The sequence below is a fragment of the Mauremys mutica genome, chromosome 13 (genome assembly GCF_020497125.1).
Source record: "Mauremys mutica isolate MM-2020 ecotype Southern chromosome 13, ASM2049712v1, whole genome shotgun sequence".
Classification (NCBI taxonomy): domain Eukaryota; kingdom Metazoa; phylum Chordata; order Testudines; family Geoemydidae; genus Mauremys; species Mauremys mutica.
The window spans coordinates 32,175,487-32,198,876 of NC_059084.1; the positions used below are offsets into that span (position 1 = coordinate 32,175,487).

At 54.5% G+C, this 23,390-nt stretch overlaps 1 protein-coding gene across 6 annotated transcripts in view; it reads left to right on the forward strand.

Moving 5' to 3' along the window:
* Nucleotides 1–712: 712 nt before the first annotated feature.
* The window catches only part of LOC123348122 (fer-1-like protein 4), a 127,212-nt gene continuing 104,534 nt past the window's right edge, over nt 713–23,390 (forward strand). For 2 of the 6 annotated variants that reach the window (XM_044985515.1, XM_044985510.1), the window contains exons 1-3: nt 9,214–9,294; nt 11,250–11,338; nt 13,068–13,167. In XM_044985515.1, the coding sequence (XP_044841450.1) occupies nt 9,226–9,294; nt 11,250–11,338; nt 13,068–13,167 (258 nt within the window). In that variant the 5' untranslated portion in view covers nt 9,214–9,225. Of the gene's footprint in view, nt 764–1,870; nt 1,946–1,979; nt 2,057–3,320; nt 3,377–9,172; nt 9,295–11,249; nt 11,339–13,067; nt 13,168–23,390 lie in introns of those variants that run through there. The other 4 variants (XM_044985513.1, XM_044985512.1, XM_044985511.1 and 1 more) reach the window with 4 other exon arrangements.

Genomic DNA, 23,390 nt, shown 5'->3' on the forward strand with positions numbered 1-23,390 from the left:
TGGGGTGAGTGGGGGGAGCCACAGTGAGTTCAGAGGTACAAGGGGTGAGAGTTGGGGTGCCAGGGTGAGTGCAGGGGTACTGGGGTATGGGGGGGGGAGAGGGGCAGCTGGGGTGATTGCAGGCTGCTAGGGTGAGTGTGGGGAGCCACAGTGAGTTCAGGGGTGCAGGGGGTGAGAGTTGGGGTGCCAGGGTGAGTGCAGGGGTGGGTGAGTGCAGGGGTGCAGGCTGTGCGGGGGGGCGAGGGGCAGCTGGGGTGAGTGCAGGCTGCTAGGGTGAGTGTGGGGAGCCACAGTGAGTTCAGAGGTGCAGGGGGTGAGAGTTGGGGTGCCAGGGTGAGTGCAGGGGTGCGGAGGGGGGGTGAGGGGCAGCTGGGGTGAGTGCAGGGTGCTAGGGTGAGTGTGAGGAGCCACAGTGAGTTCAGGGGTGCAGGGGGTGAGAGTTGGGGTGCCAGGGTGGGTGCGGGGGGGCGAGGGGCAGCTGGGGTGAGTGCCGGCTGCTGGGGCAGGTGGCCGCGGGCGAGGGGCAGGCAGGGCAGTGCCATGTGTACTTTCCGGGTGGGGAGCAGGCGGCCCAACCTGCTGGGCGCGTCCTGGCGGTGAGTCAGCGGGGACCGGGCCGGGACCGGCCGGGCGCAGCGCAGCGCAGCACAGGAGCGGGCCGGGGTCGGGGCCGGCGGCAGCAGCATGGCGCTGAGTGTCACCGTGAAGCGGGTCACCCAGCTGCCGGGGGCCGGGGAGCGGCAGGTGCAGCTCAGCTTCCGAGGTGCGGCGCGGGGTCGGGCGGACAGAGGCCGGGGGGCTGGGTGCCGGGGCGCGCGGGGAGGGCAGGGGGACAGGGCGCGGGTTGGTAGCCAGTGGGGGGTCTGGGTGCGGGGGGGGGGTTGGTAGCCAGTGGGGGGTCTGGGTGCGGGGGGGTGGTAGATGTGGGGGCTGGGCGCCGGTCCCCAGGGAGGATTGGTGGCTGGGCGGGGGGGCTGGGTGCCAGGGCACGTGGGGGTTGGTAGCCGGGGGGGTTCTGGGTGCCGGTGTGCAGGGTGGTTGGGCGGTAGAGGGGCTGGGTGCTAGGCGCGGGGGGGAGTTGGGTGCCGTGGAGGGGGGGGTGCCGGTGGGGTGCCCGGTTTGCGGGAGGGGGGTGTTAGTCCGTGCAGCGGGAGCCAGTGTGCAGTGGGGTTGGTAGCCGATGTGCAGAGGTCTATGATGGGGACAGGCCAGTTTCTATGTTCTGCCCCCGCCCGGGGTGCGGCACTGCCCGGTTCCCTGGCTCTCCTCTCACAGGGAGCCCCGTGCTCCCAGGCTCGCCTCGGGCTCAGCTGCCCAGGCCGCCTCACTGCTCTGGGTCTCAATCCCACCTGCCGCTGCGCGTCTGCAGCCCGGGTTTGGTGAGGGGCCCTTTGCACCAGGGCTGGGGCTCTGGCCAGGGATCTTGCCTCTTTTCTCTTCCGTGCCAGCGTCTTGGACTCAGCGTTAGTTTTGGCGCTGCTGGGCTCGGGTGAGCGTATCTGCAGATTGTGCTGTTTTCTCCCAACGGGCTCGGCGCTGTACAGCCCCCGGCAGTGGTTCAGCCAGAGAGGAGAGGAGCCAGCACCCCATCTCCCTGCAACAGCCCGTATCCACTTCCCTGACAGCAGCCTGCGCCCTTCCCCCAGCAGGTTTCATCCCCTTACAGCCTTGCCCCCCCCCTCCCAGCCGGTCTCATCTCCCTGCCGCAGCCCCCACTTTCTTCCCCCTTCCAGCAGGCTGTATCCCTCTGCCCTACTGCAGAGTTAGGTCGACATAAGGCTGCTTACGTCAGTGTCCACACCTCAATGCTGCCTCTGTGACCTAAGGACCCCGCTACACCGACCTATGGTGCGAGGCACAGCACTATGATTGATGTGCTTAGGGCAACACAGTGTCTGTAGAGACACTGCATTACTTCCACTGGCTGCTGGCAGTCAGCCCTGAGGTGGGCAGGAGTTCCAGCTGTGAGGCCCCTTCAGGCTGGCAGCTGGAGCCAGAGTCCAGATGTGAAATAACAGCAGCTATGAAAGTGACAAGAATGTCAGTTTCACTGCTGGTAGGCTCCCTGCTGTGAAATGAGCCCATGCTGGCTCACAGCTCAGGCTGCTAGCACAGGGCTGGGAAAGGGAGGCCAGCTGTGAGCCTGGCACCTGCCTGACAGCTCGGGGGGGGGGGGGGCAGATGTGAGCCCCATGCCTACAGCTGAGGCTGTCAGCCCCAGGGCTCCAGCTGTCAGTGCCCCACAATCAGGGGCGGCTCTAGACCGAAGCCGCGGGACCAGCGGACCCTCCGCAGGCATTTCGCCGAAGGCTGCCTGCCTGCTGCCCTCCCAGCAACTGGCAGAGCGCCCCCCGTGGCATGCCACCCCAAGTACGCGCTTGGCGTGCTGGGGCCTGGAGCCGCCCCTGCCCACAATGCCCCACTTCAGTCGGTGAAAGCTCCTGGCAAGGATGGAAAAGAAGGAGGGTAATGGGGACGTGAAGTACCACTGTAATTACTGCGGTGGCTGTACACCGACTTAACTTACATTGACTTCATTTTGTAGCACAGACAAGTCCTGTGCCCAGTGCTTAAATTCTCATAGAGTATTTCCTGGAGCCCTGGGGCTCAGGGCGTCTGGCCTACAGGGGGTGCTGGAGCTCGGGGCTTCTGCCCTGCAGATTTGAAAATATTTACTGGAGCTCTGCTCCAGACAGCTCCAGGTGAATTGAAGCCCTGCCTGTGCCTCATGGCCTGTTCTCTGCAGCCCGTCTTGTGCCGGTCCCAGCAGTCTCTCTGCAGGCAGTTCTGTAGGCCTGGGCACTGCAATGTCTGAGCACAGCACTGCACAGCAACCCAGAGCCATTTGGAAACCTTTAAATCATAATGAACTTCTGTTGCACCAGGGGAACCAGTGGATCCTGTGTCTCATCTATGGGCTTTCCTGCACAGCAGTGCCATTGGGGAAGCTCACTTAATATGGGCTGCGGGGGCCCAGGGACCAGGTGGGAGTGATCAGGATCAGCTTGGTGCTGAAGGGAGGTGATGGCAGGGAAACACCCCTAGTAAGGGATCTGCCATTTGCTGGGAGATGGAGGAGGAGAGCTGCAGCTCCAGCAGTCCCTGGGTCCCCACACACTAGCCAGCCTGGGAAAGCTGCAATGAACATGAGACCCAGTCCTGAGATGTGCTGAGCACCCCAACGTCTCGCATTGGGCCCTTAATGAATTAGGCATAGATTTGGCATAGCGAGATGTTCTGGCCTCCCAGCTGGCAGAACCAGGCGGATGAAACCCTGCATCCGACCATTGTCTTAACATTCTGCATGTGTTTTCCCCCAGGGTTTACTCAGAAGACGAAGAAGGTTCGCTGTGGCCAGGACGCTGTCTTCGGAGAGGTAAGGGATCACAGGACAGCAAGTGTCTGCAGCGACTGGAGCTGGGCTGTGCCGTCTCTTTACATCCTTGGTGAAGCCCTGCCCAGGCTCACCCTGAGGGCTGTTCTTGGGTGACCAGATAAGCTAGATCCATAAGAAGCCTGACTCAGTCCTGCTGTCTTGGGGCTCTGAAATGAAGCAAATGGCTGAGAAGGGTTCAGCTCCAGTCAGTCCTTAAGCCCCTCATTACAACCTCAGGCCTGCGGAGTCCCGGAGCAGGGTGGAGATGGGGTTGTGGGTGTGGGGGTGTCAGTTATCATTCAATGGATTTCTGTAAAAGAAAATGACCAGACACAAAAGAATGTCGTGGGCTTGGCAAAGAGGTGCAGCTCCTCAACCTCAGCACCACCCCAGCTGCTTTTCTAGAACAATGGCGTTTCCAGAGAAAGAAGCTATAAATAGAGAAATCAGTTCACCCCCCACTTCTGGGGTGGACCACTGCCATTGGTTGAAGGACCATAGGAGAACTACACAAGAGTCTCAGCCGGTAAGGTGGATAGAAAACTGGCTAGATGGTCGGGCTCAACGGGTAGTGATCAATGGTTCCATGTCTAGTTGGCAGCCGGTATCAAGTGGAGTGCCCCAAGGGTCGGTGCTGGGACCGGTTTTATTCAATATCTTCATTAACGATCTGGAGGATGGTGTGGACTGCACCCTTAGCAAGTTTGCAGATGACACTAAACTGGGAGGAGTGGTTGATACGCTGGAGGGTAGGGATAGGATACAGAGGGACCTAGACAAATTAGAGGATTGGGCCAAAAGAAATATGATGAGGTTCAACAAGGACAAGTGCAGAGTCCTGCACTTAGGACGGAAGAATCCCATGCACTGTTACAGACTAGGGATCGAATGGCTGGGCAGCAGTTCTGTGGAAAAGGACCTAGGGGTTACGGTGGACGAAAAGCTGGATATGAGTCAACAGTGTGCCCTTGTTGCCAAGAAGGCTAATGGCATTTTGGGTTGTATAAGTAGGGGCATTTCCAGCAGATCGAGGGATGTGATCATTCCCCTCTATTCAGCACTGGTGAGGCCTCATTTGGAGTACTGTGTCCAGTTTTGGGCCCCACACTACAAGAAGGATGTGGATAAATTGGAGAGAGTCCAGCGGAGGGCAACAAAAATGATTAGGGGGCTGGAGCACATGACTTATGAGGAGAGGCTGAGGGAACTGGGATTGTTTAGTCTGCAGAAGAGAAGAATGAGGGGGGATTTGATAGCTGCTTTCAACTACCTGAAAGGGGGTTCCAAAGAGGATGGCTCTAGACTGTTCTCAGTGGTAGAAGATGACAGAACAAGGAGTAATGGTCTCAAGTTGCAGAGGGGGAGGTTTAGGTTGGACATTAGGAAAAACTTTTTCACTAGTAGGGTGGTGAAGAACTGGAATGGGTTACCTAGGGAGGTAGTGGAATCTCCTTCCTTAGAGGTTTTTAAGGTCAGGCTTGACAAAGCCCTGGCTGGGATGATTTAGTTGGGTTTGGTCCTGCTTTGAACAGGGGGTTGGACTAGATGACCTCCTGAGGTCCCTTCCAACCCTGAGATTCTATGAATTCTCCTGAGGGAATTCTGTGCCAAAAAAATAAATTTCTGTGCACAATATTTTAAAATTCTGCAAACTTTATTTGTCAATAAATAAATGTGGAGGCTGCAGCCTGGCAGTGAGGAGCACAGGCCACTGGCTGCACAGAGGTGGGAGATCATCCTGCACCTTTCCCCACTCTTTCTTCCCCAGGACAGGGACTCGGTGGTGAGGTTGTATCTGACCCTGACACAGCGCAAGGGCCAGGGCCTGCCCCAGAAATACCCCAGGGCCCTGCCTCTCCGTGCCAGATGCACCAGGTGTGGGACAAGCAGGCTCTGCCTGACAGGATCCAAGCATGGAGGGGCTTAGTGTGGGGAGATCCAGGTGTGGGGTGAGAGGGTTCTGTATGGGGCAATTTTGGTGTGCGTGGCTCGGTGGGGGGTCTGTGGGGGGGGAGATCTGGATGCACAGGGGCTCATTGAGTGGTTCCAGATGCAGGGGCAATGTGGGAGACTCTGCAGGAGTGTGCAGGTGAAGGTGGTTGTGGTCAGCAGGGGTATCTGAGTGAGGGTGGAATGGGGCTTGGCGGGGAGGTCTGGGTACTGGGGGAGTGGGGCTTGATGGGGTGGGGTCCAGGTGCAGCTATGTTGTGGCTCAGTGGAATGAAGGTTGAGGTGCAGGGGCTTGTTGGGGTGCTCCAGGTGTAGAGGGGTGAGACTCATCGGGGTGGGGGTTTCAGTGCAGGGGTGGAGGTCCAGATGCAAGGGGGAAGGGATTGGCAGGGGTCTGGATGCAGAGAGTGAGGGTTTGAGGGGCTTGGTGAGAGGTTCTGGGTGCAGGTGGGTGAGGCTTGGCAGGAGGGGTCTGAGCAGCTCCCAATATTGTTACCCCTCCCCCTGTGGCTGAGGAGCGATGGGGGCAGTAAGTTGGGGGAGGGGTGCAGAGCTTCCTGCAGCCCTGGGAAGTTTCTGGGGTAGGTCTGTCCTGAGCCCAGATGCCCCTTGCAGGGGAAGAGGAAGTCCCATCCTCCCCAGCTGAGCCCAGTGCAGGGTAGGAGCCACTGGCCAGGGCATCCCCAGCCTCCTTCCCACCATGGTGATTTACCTTTCCACTGGCTGCTCCAAGTGCCTGAAACTTCATGTCTATGCTGCTGGGGAGGGGCGCATGACCACTCTTGTGGCTTCTCTTTTGTTAGAAAGTAATTTTTCTTCAGGGAAGCAAAGAAATCTGCGGGGGACATGAATTCTGCGTGCATGCAGGACACAGAATTCCCCCAGAAGGAAAGTGAAGTATGCAGACAGTTGGGAGGTGTGTGCCTTTGTGTTGGTTCTGGAAAACAGAATAGAACTGTCACCACTGGTCTGAACACTGGCAGCTTGTCTGTGAGCAGAGGGTTGTTCCATAAACTCCCAGTGGTTGAGCTGTAGGCTAGCTGTGCCTGGCTGAAATGCCCAACCATTTGTTGCACTTTTCACAGAATTCCGTTCCCTCTCATGGAGTCCCAGAGCCCGGGCTACAGCCTGATCCCAGTTGTCTACACTGCAGTTTTACAGCCCTGTAGCCCAAGCCCCGTGAGCCAGTGTCAGGTGATACAGGCTAGCTGAGGTGTTTCATTGCAGTGTAGACTCACCCTCAGACTCCTGGTCCGGCAGGCATGACTCAGGAAGAGGGGGTTTGTTCCCTGCTTAAGATTCTGTGATGGTTATTTTGCTCACTGTGCTCTCTCCTTGTCTAAGACCAGCAGTGACACCCCCTCAATACCTCCCTTCAGCCAGTGGACAGGGCGTCAGTCAGGGTTGTCCACAACAGACTAACCATGGAAGGTTCACTCTAGGAATTCAACATAAAGAAATCAAAATCGAAAGCAAAAGCTGTTAAATATTAACCTTGTTACTCCAGCTCCTCTGGAAGTCTGGGAAAACGTAGCCCAGTGGTTATGTCAAAGCATAGCTTAATCTGGCCTCCCCAGCAGTCTTGGGGGAGGGGAGGGGAGGGGGGATTCTTTCTCTGGCCCCATGTGGTGGGGAAGAATGATTCGTGCCTGGGAAGCCTGAGGGAGCTAGGGCTGGATTCACAAAGAGGATTTCAGTGCCTAACAGCCTCTTTAGGTACCTGGTCAGCTGCTGCCTCGCCCTTTAGGCACCTCAAATCGCTGAGATGGCTGCACTTCCACCGGTGACATGTGCACAGTCTGATACTGCCCCATAGCTAACTTGTGTCCTAGCTCATGTCTGAGCCCAGGTGGGATTCCATTGCCTGTCTGCCTGCTGGGCTGATCTGGTGGGTGTGCTCAGAGTGTGGCCTTGCACAAGACACAGCTGAGGGTGGCTATGTGTCTCAGTGTATCCAACAGCCCACCGGTTTGGCCACCCACTTGGGGTGTGGGAGACCTGGGCTTGAGCCCTTACTGTGCCCCATTTGGGGCGTGCTGTGTTGGTTCCAGGATATCAGAGAGATAAAGGCGAGGGGAAGGTGACACAAAATCTACTGGGCCAACTCCTGTTGGTGAGACAGACAAGTTTTTGAACTACACTGAGTTCTTCCTTGGGGTGTGGAGCAGCACTTGCGCTGACTCTCCTGTGGCTGAGTCCCCTGATGACTCTAGCCCTGAGGGTATGTCAGCCGTGGGCTAGTGCACTGCACCCAGCGGTGTGACTGTCGTGGCTGCTCAGGCTTTCCAGCCCACCTGAGCTTGGGGTCGGGTGGTTTGAATTCAGGGGGTCAGCCTGAGCCTGTGCCAGAGCCGCAATGCCCTGCTAGCCCGGCTGCTGTGTCCCCCGGCAGACGCGCCCTAGAGACTAGCGCTACTTGCAAGCGGAAGCAAGGGGGACATTGTCTCCCCGTGCTGTCTGAGGGGTGTTGCTGTCTCACTGGGCCATTGGAGGGGTGTGAAGGAACGCGTCCTCCTCCCTGCAGGTTTGCAGCACGGTAATTAACGCTGACACGGTTACTCTTGGAGGGAAGCAACCGCTGACTTTGATAAACACAGGGTTTCTAGTACCCAAGGGCCAGATTTTCATAGGTAGTTAGGCCTCATAGGTTCTGTCTACACTGCGATAAGGCGCCTGCAGCTGACCCTGTTGGCTGCCTTCGGCTCTTGGGGCTTGGGCTGCAGGGCTGGTTAATTGTGAGGGATGGCTGGGGGGGGAGGAGATGGGGAGTGAGGGGTGACTGGGGGGCGGGCATGGGAAGTGAGGGCTGACCAGGGGAGGGAATAGGGAGCGAGGGATGACTGGGGGGAGGGGATGGGGAGCGAGGGGTGGCTGTGGGGGAGGGGATGGGGAGCGAGGGGTGGCTGCAGGGGAGGGGATAGGGAGCACGGGGTGTCAGGCAGAGGGGAAGGGGAGTGAGGGATGACTGGGGGGAAGGGATGGGAAGTGAGGGGTGGTGTGCAGGGGAGGGGATGGGGAGCGAGGGGTGGTGTGTGGGGGAGGGGATGGGAAGCGAGGGGTGCTGGGGGGAGGTGATGGAGAGAGAGGGGTGGTTTGCGGGGGAGGGGATGGGGAGTGAGGGATGATTGGGGGAGGGGATGGGGAGCGAGGGATGACTGGGGGAAGGGATGGAGAGCGAGGGGTGGTGTGCGGGGAAGAGGATGGGGAACGAGGGATGACTGGGGGAGGGGATGGGGAGCGAGGGGTGGTGTGTGGGGGAGGGGATGGGGAGCGAGGGATGACTGGGGGAGGGGATGGGGAGCGAGGGGTGGTGTGCGGGGGAGGGGATGGGGAGCGAGGGATGACTGGGGGAAGGGATGGAGAGCGAGGGGTGGTGTGCGGGGAAGAGGATGGGGAACGAGGGATGACTGGGGGAGGGGATGGGGAGTGAGGGGTGGTGTGTGGGGGAGGGGATGGGGAGTGAGGGATGATTGGGGGAGGGGATGGGGAGCGAGGGATGACTGGGGAAGGGATGGAGAGTGAGGGGTGGTGTGCGGGGAAGAGGATGGGGAACGAGGGATGACTGGGGAAGGGGATGGGGAGTGAGGGGTGGTGTGTGGGGGAGGGGATGGGGAGCGAGGGATGACTGGGGGAGGGGATGGGGAGCGAGGGGTGGTGTGCGGGGGAGGGGATGGGGAGCGAGGGATGACTGGGGCAAGGGGATGGGAAGTGAGGGGTGGTGTGGGGGGAGGGGATGGGGAGTGGGGGATGACTGGGTCGAGGGGATGGGAAGTGAGGGGTGATGTGCGGGAGAGGGGTTGGGGAGCGAGGGGTGTCGGGGGGAGGCGATGGGAAGGAGGGGTGTCTGAGAGGAGGAGTGGAGGAGGGTCGTGGGTAGGAGAGGCTCTCTCAGTCACACCATGGAAACAGCAGGTGAGGTCCATGGATGTTACAGGCCGCACAGCTGCCTTTGGCAGGGGCAGCCCAAGGTCAGGTTCTCCCTTTCTTGGGGGTTGTTTCACATGCACCTGCCCAGTGCCCGGAGGGCTGGGATCACAGAGGCGGCTCTGGCCCCCGGTGCTCCACCCTCTCCTCACCCAGGTCTCTGTGCTGCGAGGGGTGCCTGGAGGTGGGGCGCCGGCTCTGCCCACACACCTTTAGTAGGGATGAGCCCGGCGAGCCTTTTCAGTCTGTGGCAGGGTGACCAGATAGCAAGTGTGAACAATCGGGACAGAGGGTGTGGGGGGGTAATAGGAGCCTATATAAGAAAAAGTCCCGAATATCAGGACTGTCCCTATAAAATCAGGACATCTGGTCACCCTAGTCTGTGGTTGGGAGCAGCCTCGCTGAGTGCATGAGTTGGCCTGTTCGTGGTGAGAGCGACTCTCCATTTCCCTGGGTCTGCGGGAGGCTGAGGCTCCCAGGCGAGAGCACCCCAAATGTGGCTGTCAGGTGTGGGGAGTGGTGCAACGCAGCCTCCTGCCTGGGCTGGGGAGTCCAGCTGGCCCCAGAGCGTCAGAGGATGGCAGGAAACCTGCTGCTTTAGAAGCTGCGCGGTGCCCTGGGGGCCCACAGAGGGAAGCAGGGCGCACAGGGCAGCCGGCCCCAGGCTGGGGAACAGGCTGCCGTGCCCTGTCTGTGTGAGCTGCTCTCTCATGCCCAGCACAGTGCTCCTCTGTGGCACTCAGCGGGAAAGCCCCCAGGGGCCTGGGCCACGTTCTCAGTACAGCTAGAGTCCCTTAGCAGGGCTTCCTGGCGGCTCCTGTTTGTACTGAACATTACTTCCCTCCCGCCTCTCCAGTGTTTGTTATCAAGAAACTGAAATTGCAGAAGGGAGCAATGCTAAATATAGACAGGAGCGGCCAGAAAGCCCTGCCCAGGGCTGAGTCCCAGAAGTGTCACTGCTGGGACCTGGGGCACGTTCGGGGTGAGGGTGACCGACAAGAGGAAGTGGGGAAATGGATGCACACCCTGTTTTAGGGTGTGAAAGGGGGGGTTCAGCCAAAGGGGGGATTCTGCTTGTTTTTACATTGGGAATTCAGATCTCACCCCTGGTAGACTCCAGGGCTGACTCAGCGCTGGAAGGCTTATGAAATCAGAGACACTAAGCAAGCACAGCTAAGCACTGGAGAGGGAGGGAGCTTTAGGCTTAATATTGAAACACTTTGAACTGAATTTGGTTTTGTTATTACCTGTTTAATTCAAGTGCCTGAATAAACAGTGTGAAGGAAAGCTCTGTTCAACACTCAGCACCCAGCCCTTTCCAATAAGGCTAAAGAAGTCCCAGTTCACTTCCCTGCATCCTCCAACTAGACCTCCAGCAAAACCATGGGAACAGGAGACTTGAGACCTAATCAGGAAGAATGTCCCTTGCCCAGAATAATCAGGCTCCCTCCTCTGCCCCCCTGGCCCATGCCTAGCGTTGCAGGGCCCTGGGGCAGTGCTGGGGGCCAGGTGCCCTGGCTCGCCTCCTTTTCTGCTCTTGGCTGCTGGATGGAGTTGGGCTTATTTTGCAATTTATATTTTAGCAATATTGTTAATTTTATTTTGTAGCCCTGCCCCCCACTAGCTGTCCTTTGACAGGCCTCACGCCCAGTGGAAGGGCGAGGAGGGGAAGACAATGGGTGTCCCAGCTCTCACATGGAACACATGGAGTCTCCATGTCCTAGGGCTTGGCTAGATGAGGCAAACAGCTCGAGTCCCAGGAGCATCTCAGGTGCCCACTACTGAAAGGCTCTGCCCCAAAGAAAATCTTGTGGGGTGTATGTTCTCACTCACCCAGGGGTTTATTATAGAATCTCTCACTAGAGTATGAGTGTTAGGAGGAGAATAACTGTAAGCCCTATGGAATGGGGACAAATTGAGAATTAGTGGGGAATCCTCTGTGGCCATGAGGTGCTGCAGAAGCTCTGAAAATTCACTGTATGTTTGTGTTTGTTTATAGCTCTTTCGCTGGCCACATTATGGGAAGCTCATTATGGAAGAGATGCTGCTAGTTAAAGTTTACAACTGCAGTAAAGTTTTCAGTAACAGGTAGGTTCTTGTAAGCATAAGGATAAACTGGATGACCTGGGTAACTAGAGGCTGGTTCACCTGACATTGAGCCTGGGCAAAATCATGCAAAACCTGAGATGGGATCCAATCAGGAAAGATGGAAAGGATGAGAACATAACGCCAGTGAGTGCGTGTATGTTTAAGGGAACATGGGTCTTGTCAAACAAACTTGATTTTTTTTTTATGAGATTGCCGGTTTGGTTGAGAGAGGCACCCTAGCGATGTCATATACCTCGACTTCTGTCAGGTGCTGGTCTTAGTACCGCAGAACGATCTGATTAAAAACTTAACATGGTACAAAATCAGTGTAGCACATACTGAATGGATTAATAATTGACTAACTGATAGATCTTAAAATGCAATTGTAAATAGAGAATCATCTACCGGAGGAGTTTCTAGAGGGGTCTTGTTCTTGGCCCAATGCTATTGACTATCTTTATGATCAGGAAGAAAATATAAAACCATTGCTGGTAAAATTGGCAGATGACACAAATACTGGCAGAGTGGTATGTAATAATGGGGGCAGATCGGTTATATGGACTGATCTGGATTGCTTGGTAACCGGGGCTCATTCAGACAACATGCAGTTTATAAATCAGCCAAATATAAGATCATACATCTAGGAGCAAAGAATATAGGTCATGCTTACAGGATGGGGGACTATCTGGAAAGCAGTGACTCTGAAAAGGACTTAAGGACAAGGTGGATAATTAACAGAACATGAGTCCCCATGAGATGCTGTAACTAAAAGGGCAAATGCGATCCTTGACTGTATAAGATGGAGAATATTGAGTAGGATCAGGGCGGTGGTAATGACCTCTATCTACGACATTTTTGGCGAGACCATTACTGGATACTGCACACAGTTCTGCTGTTCAAAAATAATGTTGACACATTGGAAAGGGCTCAGAAAAGAGCTACAAGAATAACCCGAGGCCTGGAAAATCTGCCTTACAGTGAGAGACTTAGGAGAGAAGGTTAAGAGATGGTGTGATCATAATCTCTAAGTATCTGCAAAGAGAGAAGAGTTCTGATATCAGGGGGCTCTTTAATCTAGAAGAAAAAGGCAAAACAAGATTCAGTGGCTGGAAGCTGAAGCTAGATAAATTCAGGCTAGAAATGAGGCACAAGTGTTCACCAGCAAGGGTAATTAGCCACTGGAACAGCCGACCAAGTATGTGATGGATTCTCCGTCACCTTCAGATTGGAGGGTTTTTTAATAAAATCTGCTCTAGCTCAACCACAAGGCATTAGGCTGCTGCAGGAGCCTCTGGGGGAAGTTCTCAGGTCTGTGCTGTGCCAGAGGTCAGACTAGATCATGGAGGTCCCATCTGGCCTTAACAGCTACAGTTCCTCATTTTGTAATGTTTGGTTCTGAGATAACGACAACATCCCTGTAATGTCTTTACCTTATCTCTTTTCACCCCATCTGCTTGTGAGCAGATATAACACACAGTGTCTTTGTTCACACATATTAGTATAAGATATAAGATTATCAAAAGTCAAACCCAAAATTCTATCTCAGGCTAACAAACAGGCCTATATACTAACAGACCTGCAGGAAATACTTTGGCAATATTATATACACAGCCATGTTATGAGTTATCAGGGTGGAGACTGTGCCGTGAGCTACCTTCTCTGCTCTGATAACTAGCTGAGACTGAAACCATAACGGAATATTCCCTCTCTGACTGTTGTTTTGTTGTAGACTGCTTGGTACCTTAGTCATCAGCCTTCAGCACCTAGTGACATCTGGACGCCTGACCCTCAGAGAGGCCCTCGTTGACAAGAACCACAGCATCACTGGGGTAAGGCATGTGGCTACTATAGCATTGTAGATGGAAAGCACCAAAGGAGAGAGCACCAGTACACCAGAAGGGCCCCAGTTGCACAGTTAGCAAATGTCTGACTTGTTAAAGTTTCTCCTGCTCTCCCATGCTCTGATTTCCTCATATCAGAAAATATCCAGCAACTCTGTGTACCTTGGTTAAGGCCTCATCCTATCAGAGATCAAGAACAGTTTAGACAAGATGTTATTGGGAATGAGGTAGTGAGAAGACCTGCAGAATGCTGGGCTTGATATGGCCTTGTGGAGTCTTTCCAAGCCTATTGACTAGGACATTTTTCTGTGTGAATATGCACCAAATAACAGTTGTAATGACACGTTCCTGGAGGCTACTCTACCGTGCTGTCCTTTATGATCTGAACTGAGGTAATCCCAGGCATTTCCTGTTGCTCTTACTGACATGTGGCCTTTTTTTGAGGCTCATTAGTTTTCACATTGACAATCTATCATATTAGTTGATACTAAATAGGCCCGAGTGTGTGTGAATCCTTGAATTTACTTAAAGCTGAACCATAGCCCAGGGTTATGAGGTCTTACTTGACAGCCTGGCCAAGCAGGTCAGAGGACTGGGATCTGAGTTAAGGAGAGAGAGGCAGAGCTGTGTGGAGATGGGGATGTCACTGAATCCAAGGCCAGAGGCCAGCCCCTCAGCAGATGTAAGGCAACACCAGTTTATGCCAGCTGAGGACTGGCTGTTCGTTTTTAAAAATAGAAATGGGTACAGAATTTTAATAGAAAATGATTTTGATTGAAAGAAATAGAAAAGTGGGAATTCTGCTCATTTTCATTCTGGGTCTGACTGAGACAGACCATGTGTTCTGGGAGCCAGGGGGCCTCAAAGGAACTAGATGGAAGGTGAATTAGAAACAGGAGCAATTACAAAGCAAACACAGAGAGGATTTCTTAATGTGTCAGTTTCGAGCTGGGAGCTCTGCCAGGGGTGGGGCTTAGTGTTAGCTAAGGTATTCTTTAGCGACTGGGAGGCTGGAATGTGGGCAGCCTAATCAGAGAAATGGCTGGGGAGAAGCTGGGAGGTATCACTAATGCGTTGGAGTGTGGGAGCAAATATAGAATGATAAGGCGGCAGCAGAGACAGGCACTGAGAAGACAGGCATCCAGAATGGTTCTCTGGGGACTAAGTAGCCTGCTAAGGCTTATGGGGATCGGTGTTGGCTTCTACAGCTCCAGGGTGGGCTGAGCCCCCAGCAAGCCTCAGGCTCAGGGGTGTGGTGGTGACCCCCCACTGAGCCTCCATACTACATGGAATATCAGGTTCCCAGCAGCCTTTAGGAATCCTGGACTAAGCTCACCACTGTGGAAAATGTTAACACAATTTGTAATTTTGCATTTGTTAGCTATGTTTTGGGGCTGGTCCTGGATCTGAGGGAGGGGACCCAGAGAAGGACCCCAGTGGTTGGATCTCTCTCCTCCTTCCTGCTTTTTTGTTACAAATGATAAAATAAAGAAGTTACACTGCTGGAACTGCATTTAACACGGTGTTATGGAGCCATTATCCATGAACCCCTTGTACAATTCACTTCTAGCTTATCAGGGAGATTCTACCCCAGTCCCAGGGCTAACGTAACAATTTGGAGGCCGATATGACTTTTTGGGTCAATTGTGGTTGCATTGTGGAGTAAAATAGCACTTAGACTGGACACCCAAATGTGGAACACCAGCTGCCACTCCACAACACACAGTGCTGCAGAGGAGCAGGATTTCCCCCACTGAAGTTAAACGCTACGTTAACCCCACATGTCTTGAGATTAGCTCATTTAATTTTTCATTCAATCCTGACTGGCAGGTCCCCTCAGCCGGTGCTAAACAGTTATTCTGGACTTGGGAAAGGCCTATTGCATAAAGGTGGGAAATCTCTCCTTGCACTTGCTGTATGGCAACCCAGATTGTCATGATTTAGGGAAAAATACCTGCTGAAATGGACTGCGAGATGATACTGAGCCCCGGGCAAGTGAACAGCTACTGTAGTGATGTTCTCCTCAAAACAGAACAGCCACAACCTGATCGCCTCTAGGCAGAGCGACCTGGAGCGTGCTCCCCTTGTTTGTTCACATAGTACATCACAGTGGTATTGTTGGTGAATATGTGAACCGCGGAGTCTCTCATATGGTCCTGAGAAGTGCAGAATGCTTTGTAGATGGCCTGAAGCTCCAGCACGTTGATATGGAATGAGACCGTCCTGAGCCATATTTGAAGGGGGCGAAAGCACAAGCTTGCAAACTGGACCACCTGCGTGCAAGTGGACATGTAGCCCAAGAGCCTCCGACACGTCCAAACTGTCGTGGCAGGCTGAGACTACAGACTGAGGCAAAGCTGGTGAATGGCATGCGGCCCATCAGAGTAAGCTGATCGCAGGCTGCGAGACATTTTGCGGACGTTGACTGTCCTCAGGCACAGCCCACCGCAGCTCCCAGTGGCCGCGGTTCGCTGTTCCCAGCCAATGGGAGCTGCGGGGGACCATACCTGAGCCATCAGCTTACCCTGATGGGCCGCCCGTGGGCCACAAGTTTCCTACCACTGTGGTACTGGGAGGAACAATGACTGGAACAGTGCTCTGGACCAAGGAGTCAAAATGGACGCTTGGAGGGCACCAGGGTCGTGTGTGTGGGCTGTCCGAACCCTGAAGCTGACTGCTTTCTCCTTTGGGCTCTATCCCTCTTTCTTGGGTCGTCCCATTGCCTTGGATGAGGGCAGGGCTGAGCAAAAGTGCTCTGCAGACGATACTGCTGTTGCTGTTGAATGCCACCAGTGTGCACACCCCCAGGATCAGAGGGTAGCCCTGGAGTCCCTGAAGAAGTGCAACATCTTGTCTGAAACTAGCGTTTGGCTATCGAAGGGCTAATCCTCAATGGCTGTTGGACATCGGGGGCAATGTGCGAATTGTGTAGCCAGGAAGCTGTCCTCACAATGGCCAAGGTGTCCGTGACATGTAGCGTGGACTGCAAGGACGTCTTAGGGCCTGGTCTACGCTGGCGGGGGGGATCAATCTAAGTTACGCAACTTCACCTACTCACTGCGGTGTCTTCATTTCACTGCGGTGAGTCGACTGCTGCCACTCCCCCGTCGACTCTGCCTGCACCTCTCATGGTGGTGGAGTACAGGAATCGATGGGAGAGCACTCGGAGGTCAATTTATCATGTCTAGACTAGATGCGATAAATCAACCCCCGCTGGATCGATTGTGGCCCGCCAATCCGGTGAGTAGTATAGACATACCCTAGCCACCAAGCAGCCCTCAGTGACAAATGCCTGAAATTCCTCTTGGGAGACCTTGGGCAGCTGGACTGCAAACTTTGACACAGCTCGGCAAGTGATGAAATAGTGCGGGGACAGCAAGACTTGCTGGTTAGCAATTCACATCTGTAAGGAAGAGGAGGTGTAAATCTTCTGCCTATGAGGTCCAATCATTTAAAGTCCCTGTCCTTGGAGGTGGACTTGACCCTGCCCTGCTGGGCTATGTTATTCATTGCAGTTACGACTAGGGAATTTGGGGCCAGATGAGAATAAAACCCCGCAAATCCCTGTGTGGGAATGAAATAGTGCTTCTGCATGTGCTTAGCCGCAGGCAGTTCTGAAGCTAGTGCGCTCCAGAGGGTCTTAGGTGTTTCGAGGAGTGCATCACTGATAGGAAGGGCGAGTCTCCCTGGGGTGGATGGCTGAAGGATATCCACTCATTTTTGGTTGGTATCTGGCAAGAACTCTGCTTGGATTCCAAGGGAAGCAGCTACACTGCACAAAAGATCTTGGTAGGCCTTAAAATTCTCCAGTGCCGAAGGGAAGGAAGAGCCAGCATTGTCTGGAGATGAAGACAAGGCCATTAACTGGGCCAGAGCCAGATCCTGTTCCAGGGCTGATGGACCTGGATGGGACGACTCTGGAGGCTCTGCTGGTGGCTGGCCTGCAGGACTGAGGAGTGTCCCAGGGAATCCATGGAGGCCAGCGACATGGATAAGGTATTTGTGGCCAGTAGGTGCTGGGCCAGTGGCCTCCATCTTGACCACAAGACATGCACCAATTCTAGTACCTGTAATGGTCCGTCAACGGCTCCTGATCCTGGGCAGGTGATGGAGAGCAGGAGGATGACGACCCCGACTCAAATGCAGAGGAGTCTCGGGATCCGAGAGATGAAGGCGGAGCGAGACCACATGGAGTGAGTCATCGCTTTGACTCCTCCATTGCCAGAAGGAGGCAGGAAGCGGCACTGCTGATGGAAGCAGTACCATTGGTACTGAGCATGCTGGTGCCGGAAGCGGTGTCGGTGCGAAAGTGAGTAGCAGCACTGGAGTGCCTGACGGTACTGACGCTAAGGCCAGTGAAAGTCGCCATGGAAGCTTTTGCAGAATTAACTGCAGCAGTGCTGCAGAGGTTCCCCATATTGAGGTCCCCCAGACTGATCCCAGTACTGGCCCTGCCTCCACAGCCTGTGAAAGGGGAAGATTGGGGTGTGGTGCCAACAGACCCAAGGGCTCAGCAGCTCAGTCAGTTGACGGGGCTATAGATCAGTGGTTCTCAGCCAGGGGTACGCATGCCTCTGGAGTACACAGAGGTCTTCCAGGGAATGCATCAACTCATCTAGATATTTTCCTACTTTTACAATAAACTACATAAAAAGCACTAGCAAAGTCAGTACAAACTAAGATTTCATACAGACAAAATGAGAAAGTCAGCAATTTTTCAGTGATAGTGATAGTGTGCTGTGACACTTTTGTATTTCTATTTCTGGTTTTGTAAGCAAGTAATTTTTAAGTGAGGTGAAACCAAAGGAGAGATCATGACTGAAAGGCAGAGCAAGTCTATAGCTGCCTGATACGCTGTTGATGTGGAAACAGTATTGGCATCTCCCTCCTTGGTACTGGTCTCAATGGACACCCAGAGGCTAGGACCGGAGTCATGGTACAGAGTTCTTCTTCGAGTGATTGCTCCTATGCATTCCAGTTAGGTGTGCACGCCGTGCGTGCACGGCTCTTCGGAAGATTTTTACCCTAGCAACTCCGGCGGGCCGGCTGGGCGCCCCCTGGAGTGGCGCCGCTATAGCGCTAGATATATACCCCAGCCGGCCCGTCCGCTCCTCAGTTCCTTCTTCCTGCCCGTGACGGCCGTTGGAACAGTGGAGTGCTCCTTTGACCTCCACATCCCTAGCTTATCTCTGGTTTCGTTGTATTTAGCATACTCGTCGCTCTGGCCTGGCCACGGCAGCACTGGTACACCCTGCTGCTTGAGCTCTCCATTCGGGATCCCATTCCCCTTCCGTTATGGCCGGACCTCATAACGCAGGACTTCGGCAGGCTCCGCCACCCCGACCTACAGTCCCTCCATCTTACAGCTTGGTACCTGCGTGGTTGACCCATGCGGAGCGTGACTGTTCGGCGGCGGTGCAGCAAGTCCTGATGGAAAGCAGAAAGCCTTCCACTCGCTCAACCTACCTCGCGAAATGGAAGCGTTTCGCACTCTGGTGCCATCAGAGAGGCCTTAATCCTTTCCTGGTCCCTATTCCTACGATCCTGGAATACCTCTGGTCCCTTAAGGAACAAGGACTCGCGGTCTCCTCCTTGAAGGTACACCTGGCAGCCATGTCTGCCTTTCGTCCATCCATAGGAGGACGGTCCATCTTTTCCAACCAGATGGTTTCCCGCTTCCTTAAGGGCCTAGACCGCTTGTACCCGCCGATTCGGCGTCCTGCCTCGTCCTGGGATTTGAACCTAGTTCTGGCCAAGCTTATGGGAGCCCCCTTCGAGCCCTTGGCCACGTGTTCCCTGCTCTGTCTCTAATGGAAAACGGCCTTTCTTGTCGCTATAACTTCAGCGAGACGAGTTTCCGAGCTCCATGCCCTAACGGTTGGTCCACCATATACCGTCTTCCACGGCGACAAGGTGCAGCTTCGACCACACCCGGCCTTCCTCCCTAAGGTGGTGTCGGCCTTCCACCTAAACCAGGACATTTTCCTTCCGGTCTTTTTCCCGAAGCCGCACGCCTCAAGTCGTGAGCAACAGCTTCACACCCTGGACGTCCGCAGGGCCCTCGCTTTTTATATAGAGCGGACGAAGCCCTTCCGGCGTTCGCCCCAGCTGTTCGTAGCGGTTGCTGATCACATGAAAGGTGAGCCGGTCTCCTCTCAGAGGATTTCCTCCTGGGTAACATCTTGTATCCGGACATGTTACGAGCTTGCTCGTGTGCCAGCTAGCCGCCTCACCGCTCACTCTACAAGAGCGCAGGCCTTGTCTGCCGCCTTTCTGGCCCATGTACCCATCCAGGATATCTGTAGAGCGGCCACCTGGTCTTCTGTCCACACCTTCGCTACCCACTACGCGTTGGTGCAGCAATCCAGAGACGATGCAGCCTTCGGCTCCGCAGTCTTACACTCTGCCACGTCTCACTCCGACCCCACCGCCTAGATAAGGCTTGGGAATCACCTAACTGGAATGCATAGGAGCAATCACTCGAAGAAGAAAAGACGGTTACTCACCGTAGTAACTGTTGTTCTTCGAGATGTGTTGCTCATATCCATTCCAGACCCGCCCTCCTTCCCCACTGTCGGAGTAGCCGGCAAGAAGGAACTGAGGAGCGGACGGGCCGGCTGGGGTATATATCTAGCGCTATAGCGGCGCCACTCCAGGGGGCGCCCAGCCGGCCCGCCGGAGTTGCTAGGGTAAAAATCTTCCGAAGAGCCGTGCACGCGCGGCGCGCACACCTAACTGGAATGGATAGGAGCAACACATCTCGAAGAACAACAGTTACAACGGTGAGTAACCGTCTTTTTCTAACCTCCCTACTTGGTACCAGGGAAGTGTTAGAGGCACCTGCGCCAATCTGTGTGCCAGCACCAACTCCATGCCGGTCCACAATTTTCCTGGGGGAGGTGGAAGAGTCACCCTGAGATCTGGAGTGCTTAGGATTGGTCTTATGTGACCTTTTGCTCAGCGCTGTCAGTGGGGAATGGGTCCTCCATTTCTTTGGAGAGGGGCCTGCTCTGGAATGTGGAGTGTCAGTGCTCTCAGAACCTGAGGGCAATCTCTGATCCAATAGGGTCTTGGTGCCAAAGCAGGCTGCATGGCCATTCAAGGAGAGTTTGAGAGCATGGTGTGCTGGGATGTTTTTGTCAGTCCTGGTGATCTGGCCGAAGAGCATACAAAGTCGCTTTTGAATGTAGTGAGCGATCTGAGGAGGGCTAGAGCTCTGCAAGATTATGGCATTTCATACAAAGTCAAACCACTTTATGCTCAGAATTTGGTGTGGATGACACATATGAAATGTATCTAGCAGCTCCAAGTCTTCTTCTAGGAGGGTTCAGGTTTCTGACCCATGTAGCAGTACAAGCAGAACCCAGCTTTGATGGATCCTGAACTCTCTCTCAGTGCAGAGATATTTTTTGCATCCACAGGTGACATGGACTTCATGCAGGAGCGGTAAGACCTATTTGTTGGAGGATGTCCAGTTTTCTGTGAACACTTTAATTCTGTTTGCAGTCTATTTAGGTGAATTTGTCAATACTCTCCACAGTGCAAGACAGCATCGTCGGATAGTCTTAGTCCTGGTCTACACTGGGGGTGGGTGGGGAGGTGGGTGTGGAATGATCTAAGTTATGCAACTTCAGCTATGTGACTAATGTAGCTGAAGTCGACGTACTTAGATCGACTTACCGTGGTGTCTTCACTGCGGTGAGCGACTGCTGCCGCTCCCCCGTTGACTCTGCCTGCGCCTCTCACGGCGGTGGAGTACAGGAGTCGACAGGAGAGTGCTCGGTGATCGATTTATTGCATCTAGACTAGACGTGATAAATCGACCCCCGCTGGATCGATTGCTGCCCACCAATGCGGCGGGTAGTGTAGTTGGTGAACATTTCTTGACCAACCCTGATTCCGACACATGGAGCGGCACGTCCTAATGTCCAGTTGATAGCTAAACCTAATAGTGCCGGGGTGACAATACATTCCTGTCACATGTGTGAGGTTGTGTTGAGAGGAGTGAACCAATGTGCACTCTTGCACTGGGACTGGTGTGAAAATTGTATGCCAGATTTAGCAGAACATCTGGGATGCCAACTCTTTTTAGTGCAAGCCAAAGCTTTCACCTGTCGATCAAATCAAAAGCAGGTTTGATGTTGATATATGGCACATGAAGTGAGCAGTTAAATTCTTGGTGCAGTCAGAAGCTGGAAGCTAAGAACAGCATCCATTATCAACTGCCCAGCAGTGAAACTTGATTGCTGTGAATGATGATGTCTGTCAAGGAGCTGCTGCATCCTACCAAGCAGGACATGAGTGAAGACCTTTATGGGGACTGTAACAATGAGATTGGCTGGTAGTTACCAAGTTCGGTGCAAGACCCTGACCCTTGTACAGGGATGCTATGATGCCATCTTTCCATTTTTCTAGCACTCTGCCTGATGCCCGCACTTTTAAGAACAGTTGATGCAGGCCAGTGCTCACTGGTTCCGAGGCACTTTTGAGCAGATCAGGTGGAATACTATCAGGTCCAGCCACATGTCGATTTCATAACTTTTGGATGGCCTTTTGTACTTCCTCGAGTGACGGAGGATCAGTATTCATCCCTGGGTGTGCTGCTGTGTGGTTTGCCAGGTCATATAGCTCTGGATAGTCATTGGCAGGTGTGTGCTTTCATCATGTGTTTTCCATCTGTCCAGGTCCTCGTTGGATGATGAGTAGGGAGAGCGGTCTGGTTTTGTGATGAGGATGTTAGAAGATGTTTATGGCTGCCAGCCACATGCACAATAGCTCTGTAGGCATGACAGGTTGTTATACTTCAGGCCATCCTCGGCTTTGTTGGCCAGGGAATTGATGCAGATCTCACCGTCATGTTGTGATAAGGCCAGGGCCGGCTCCAGGGGTTTTGCCGCCCCAAGCAGCCACAAAAAAAAACAACAAAAAAAAAGCCGGATTGCGATCTGCAGCAATTCAGCGGGAGGTCCTTCACTCCAAGCGGGAGTGAGGGACCTTCCGCTGAATTGCCGCCAAATACCTTAAAGTGCCGCCCCGCTCCGGAGTTGCCGCCCCAAGCACCTGCTTGATAAGCTGGTGCCTGGAGCCGGCCCTGGCTAAGGCCTGGAAAATGCCTTTCAACTGTTTACGTTTTCAGACAGCTCCCTGCTTGTGTACTTCTGCCTTTTTCGCTCATCTATCAGAGGCCTCTTCAGAAAGCCAAGGTGTCTTGTGTGACTTTCTGTGGCTGATTGTTCCAGCAGCAGCCTGTGATATAGTGTTACGTATGCCACTCAATGCGATCTCCAAGTGGTCTGAGAGGGCATGTGCTCTTTAACAGCTGGTGTGTATTTCACAGCTTTAAGTGGATCCTCAGTGAGACATTGGACATTGCTAGTTTGCAAGGGTTTCACATGCCAGCAACTCTCCACCTTTCTCCCTGGTGCCAGGCAGTCAGGCCTGGTGGTTGGAACAGAGGTTGAAGCCGGGTGGTCAGAGTCCGTGGACAAGCTAAATCAGTACCATAGCTGGAGTCCAGATGCAGGCCAAGGTCAGAGCTGGGGGTCAGGAGGTGGATGCAGGGCGGAGCGGGTCAGTAACAGGCCTGGAGCAAGGTCAGGATAGGACATGGGCAAGGCTGGAACAGGGATCAGGCCAGGAACAGGAACTGGATCTGGAGCAGGCTGGGAGTCTAGAGTGTCTGCTTCACAGTGAGGCTGCAGGAGGGCTCCTGGCTGGGTAATGCTGTTGCACAGACTAACTTGCAACTCTGGCGTTGGGGAAATATCTGAGTCTGGGAGTCAGCTGACCCAGGCTCTGCTCAGCAGGGGCGGCTCTAGTAATTTCGCCGCCCCAAGCAGGGCAGCGCGCCGCGGGGTGCGCTCTGCTGGTCGCCAGTCCTGCGGCTCCAGTGGACCTCCTGCAGATGTGCCTGCAGAGGGTCCACTGGGTCTCGCGGCTCCGGTGGACCTCCTGCAGGCACGCCTGCGGATGCTCCACTGGAGCCGTGGGACCAGCGGCCCTTCCGCAGGCACGTCTGCGGGAGGTTCACCGGAACCGCGGGACCGGCGGACCTTCCGCAGGCATGCCTGTGGGAGGTCCACCGGAGCCGCCTGCCGCCCTCCTGGCGGGACACCACCCCAAGTGTGCGCTTGGCGCGCTGGGGTCTGGAGCCGGCCCTGCTGCTCAGGGATAGGCTGCTGCCGCAGACAGAATCTTAACCTTACTCAATA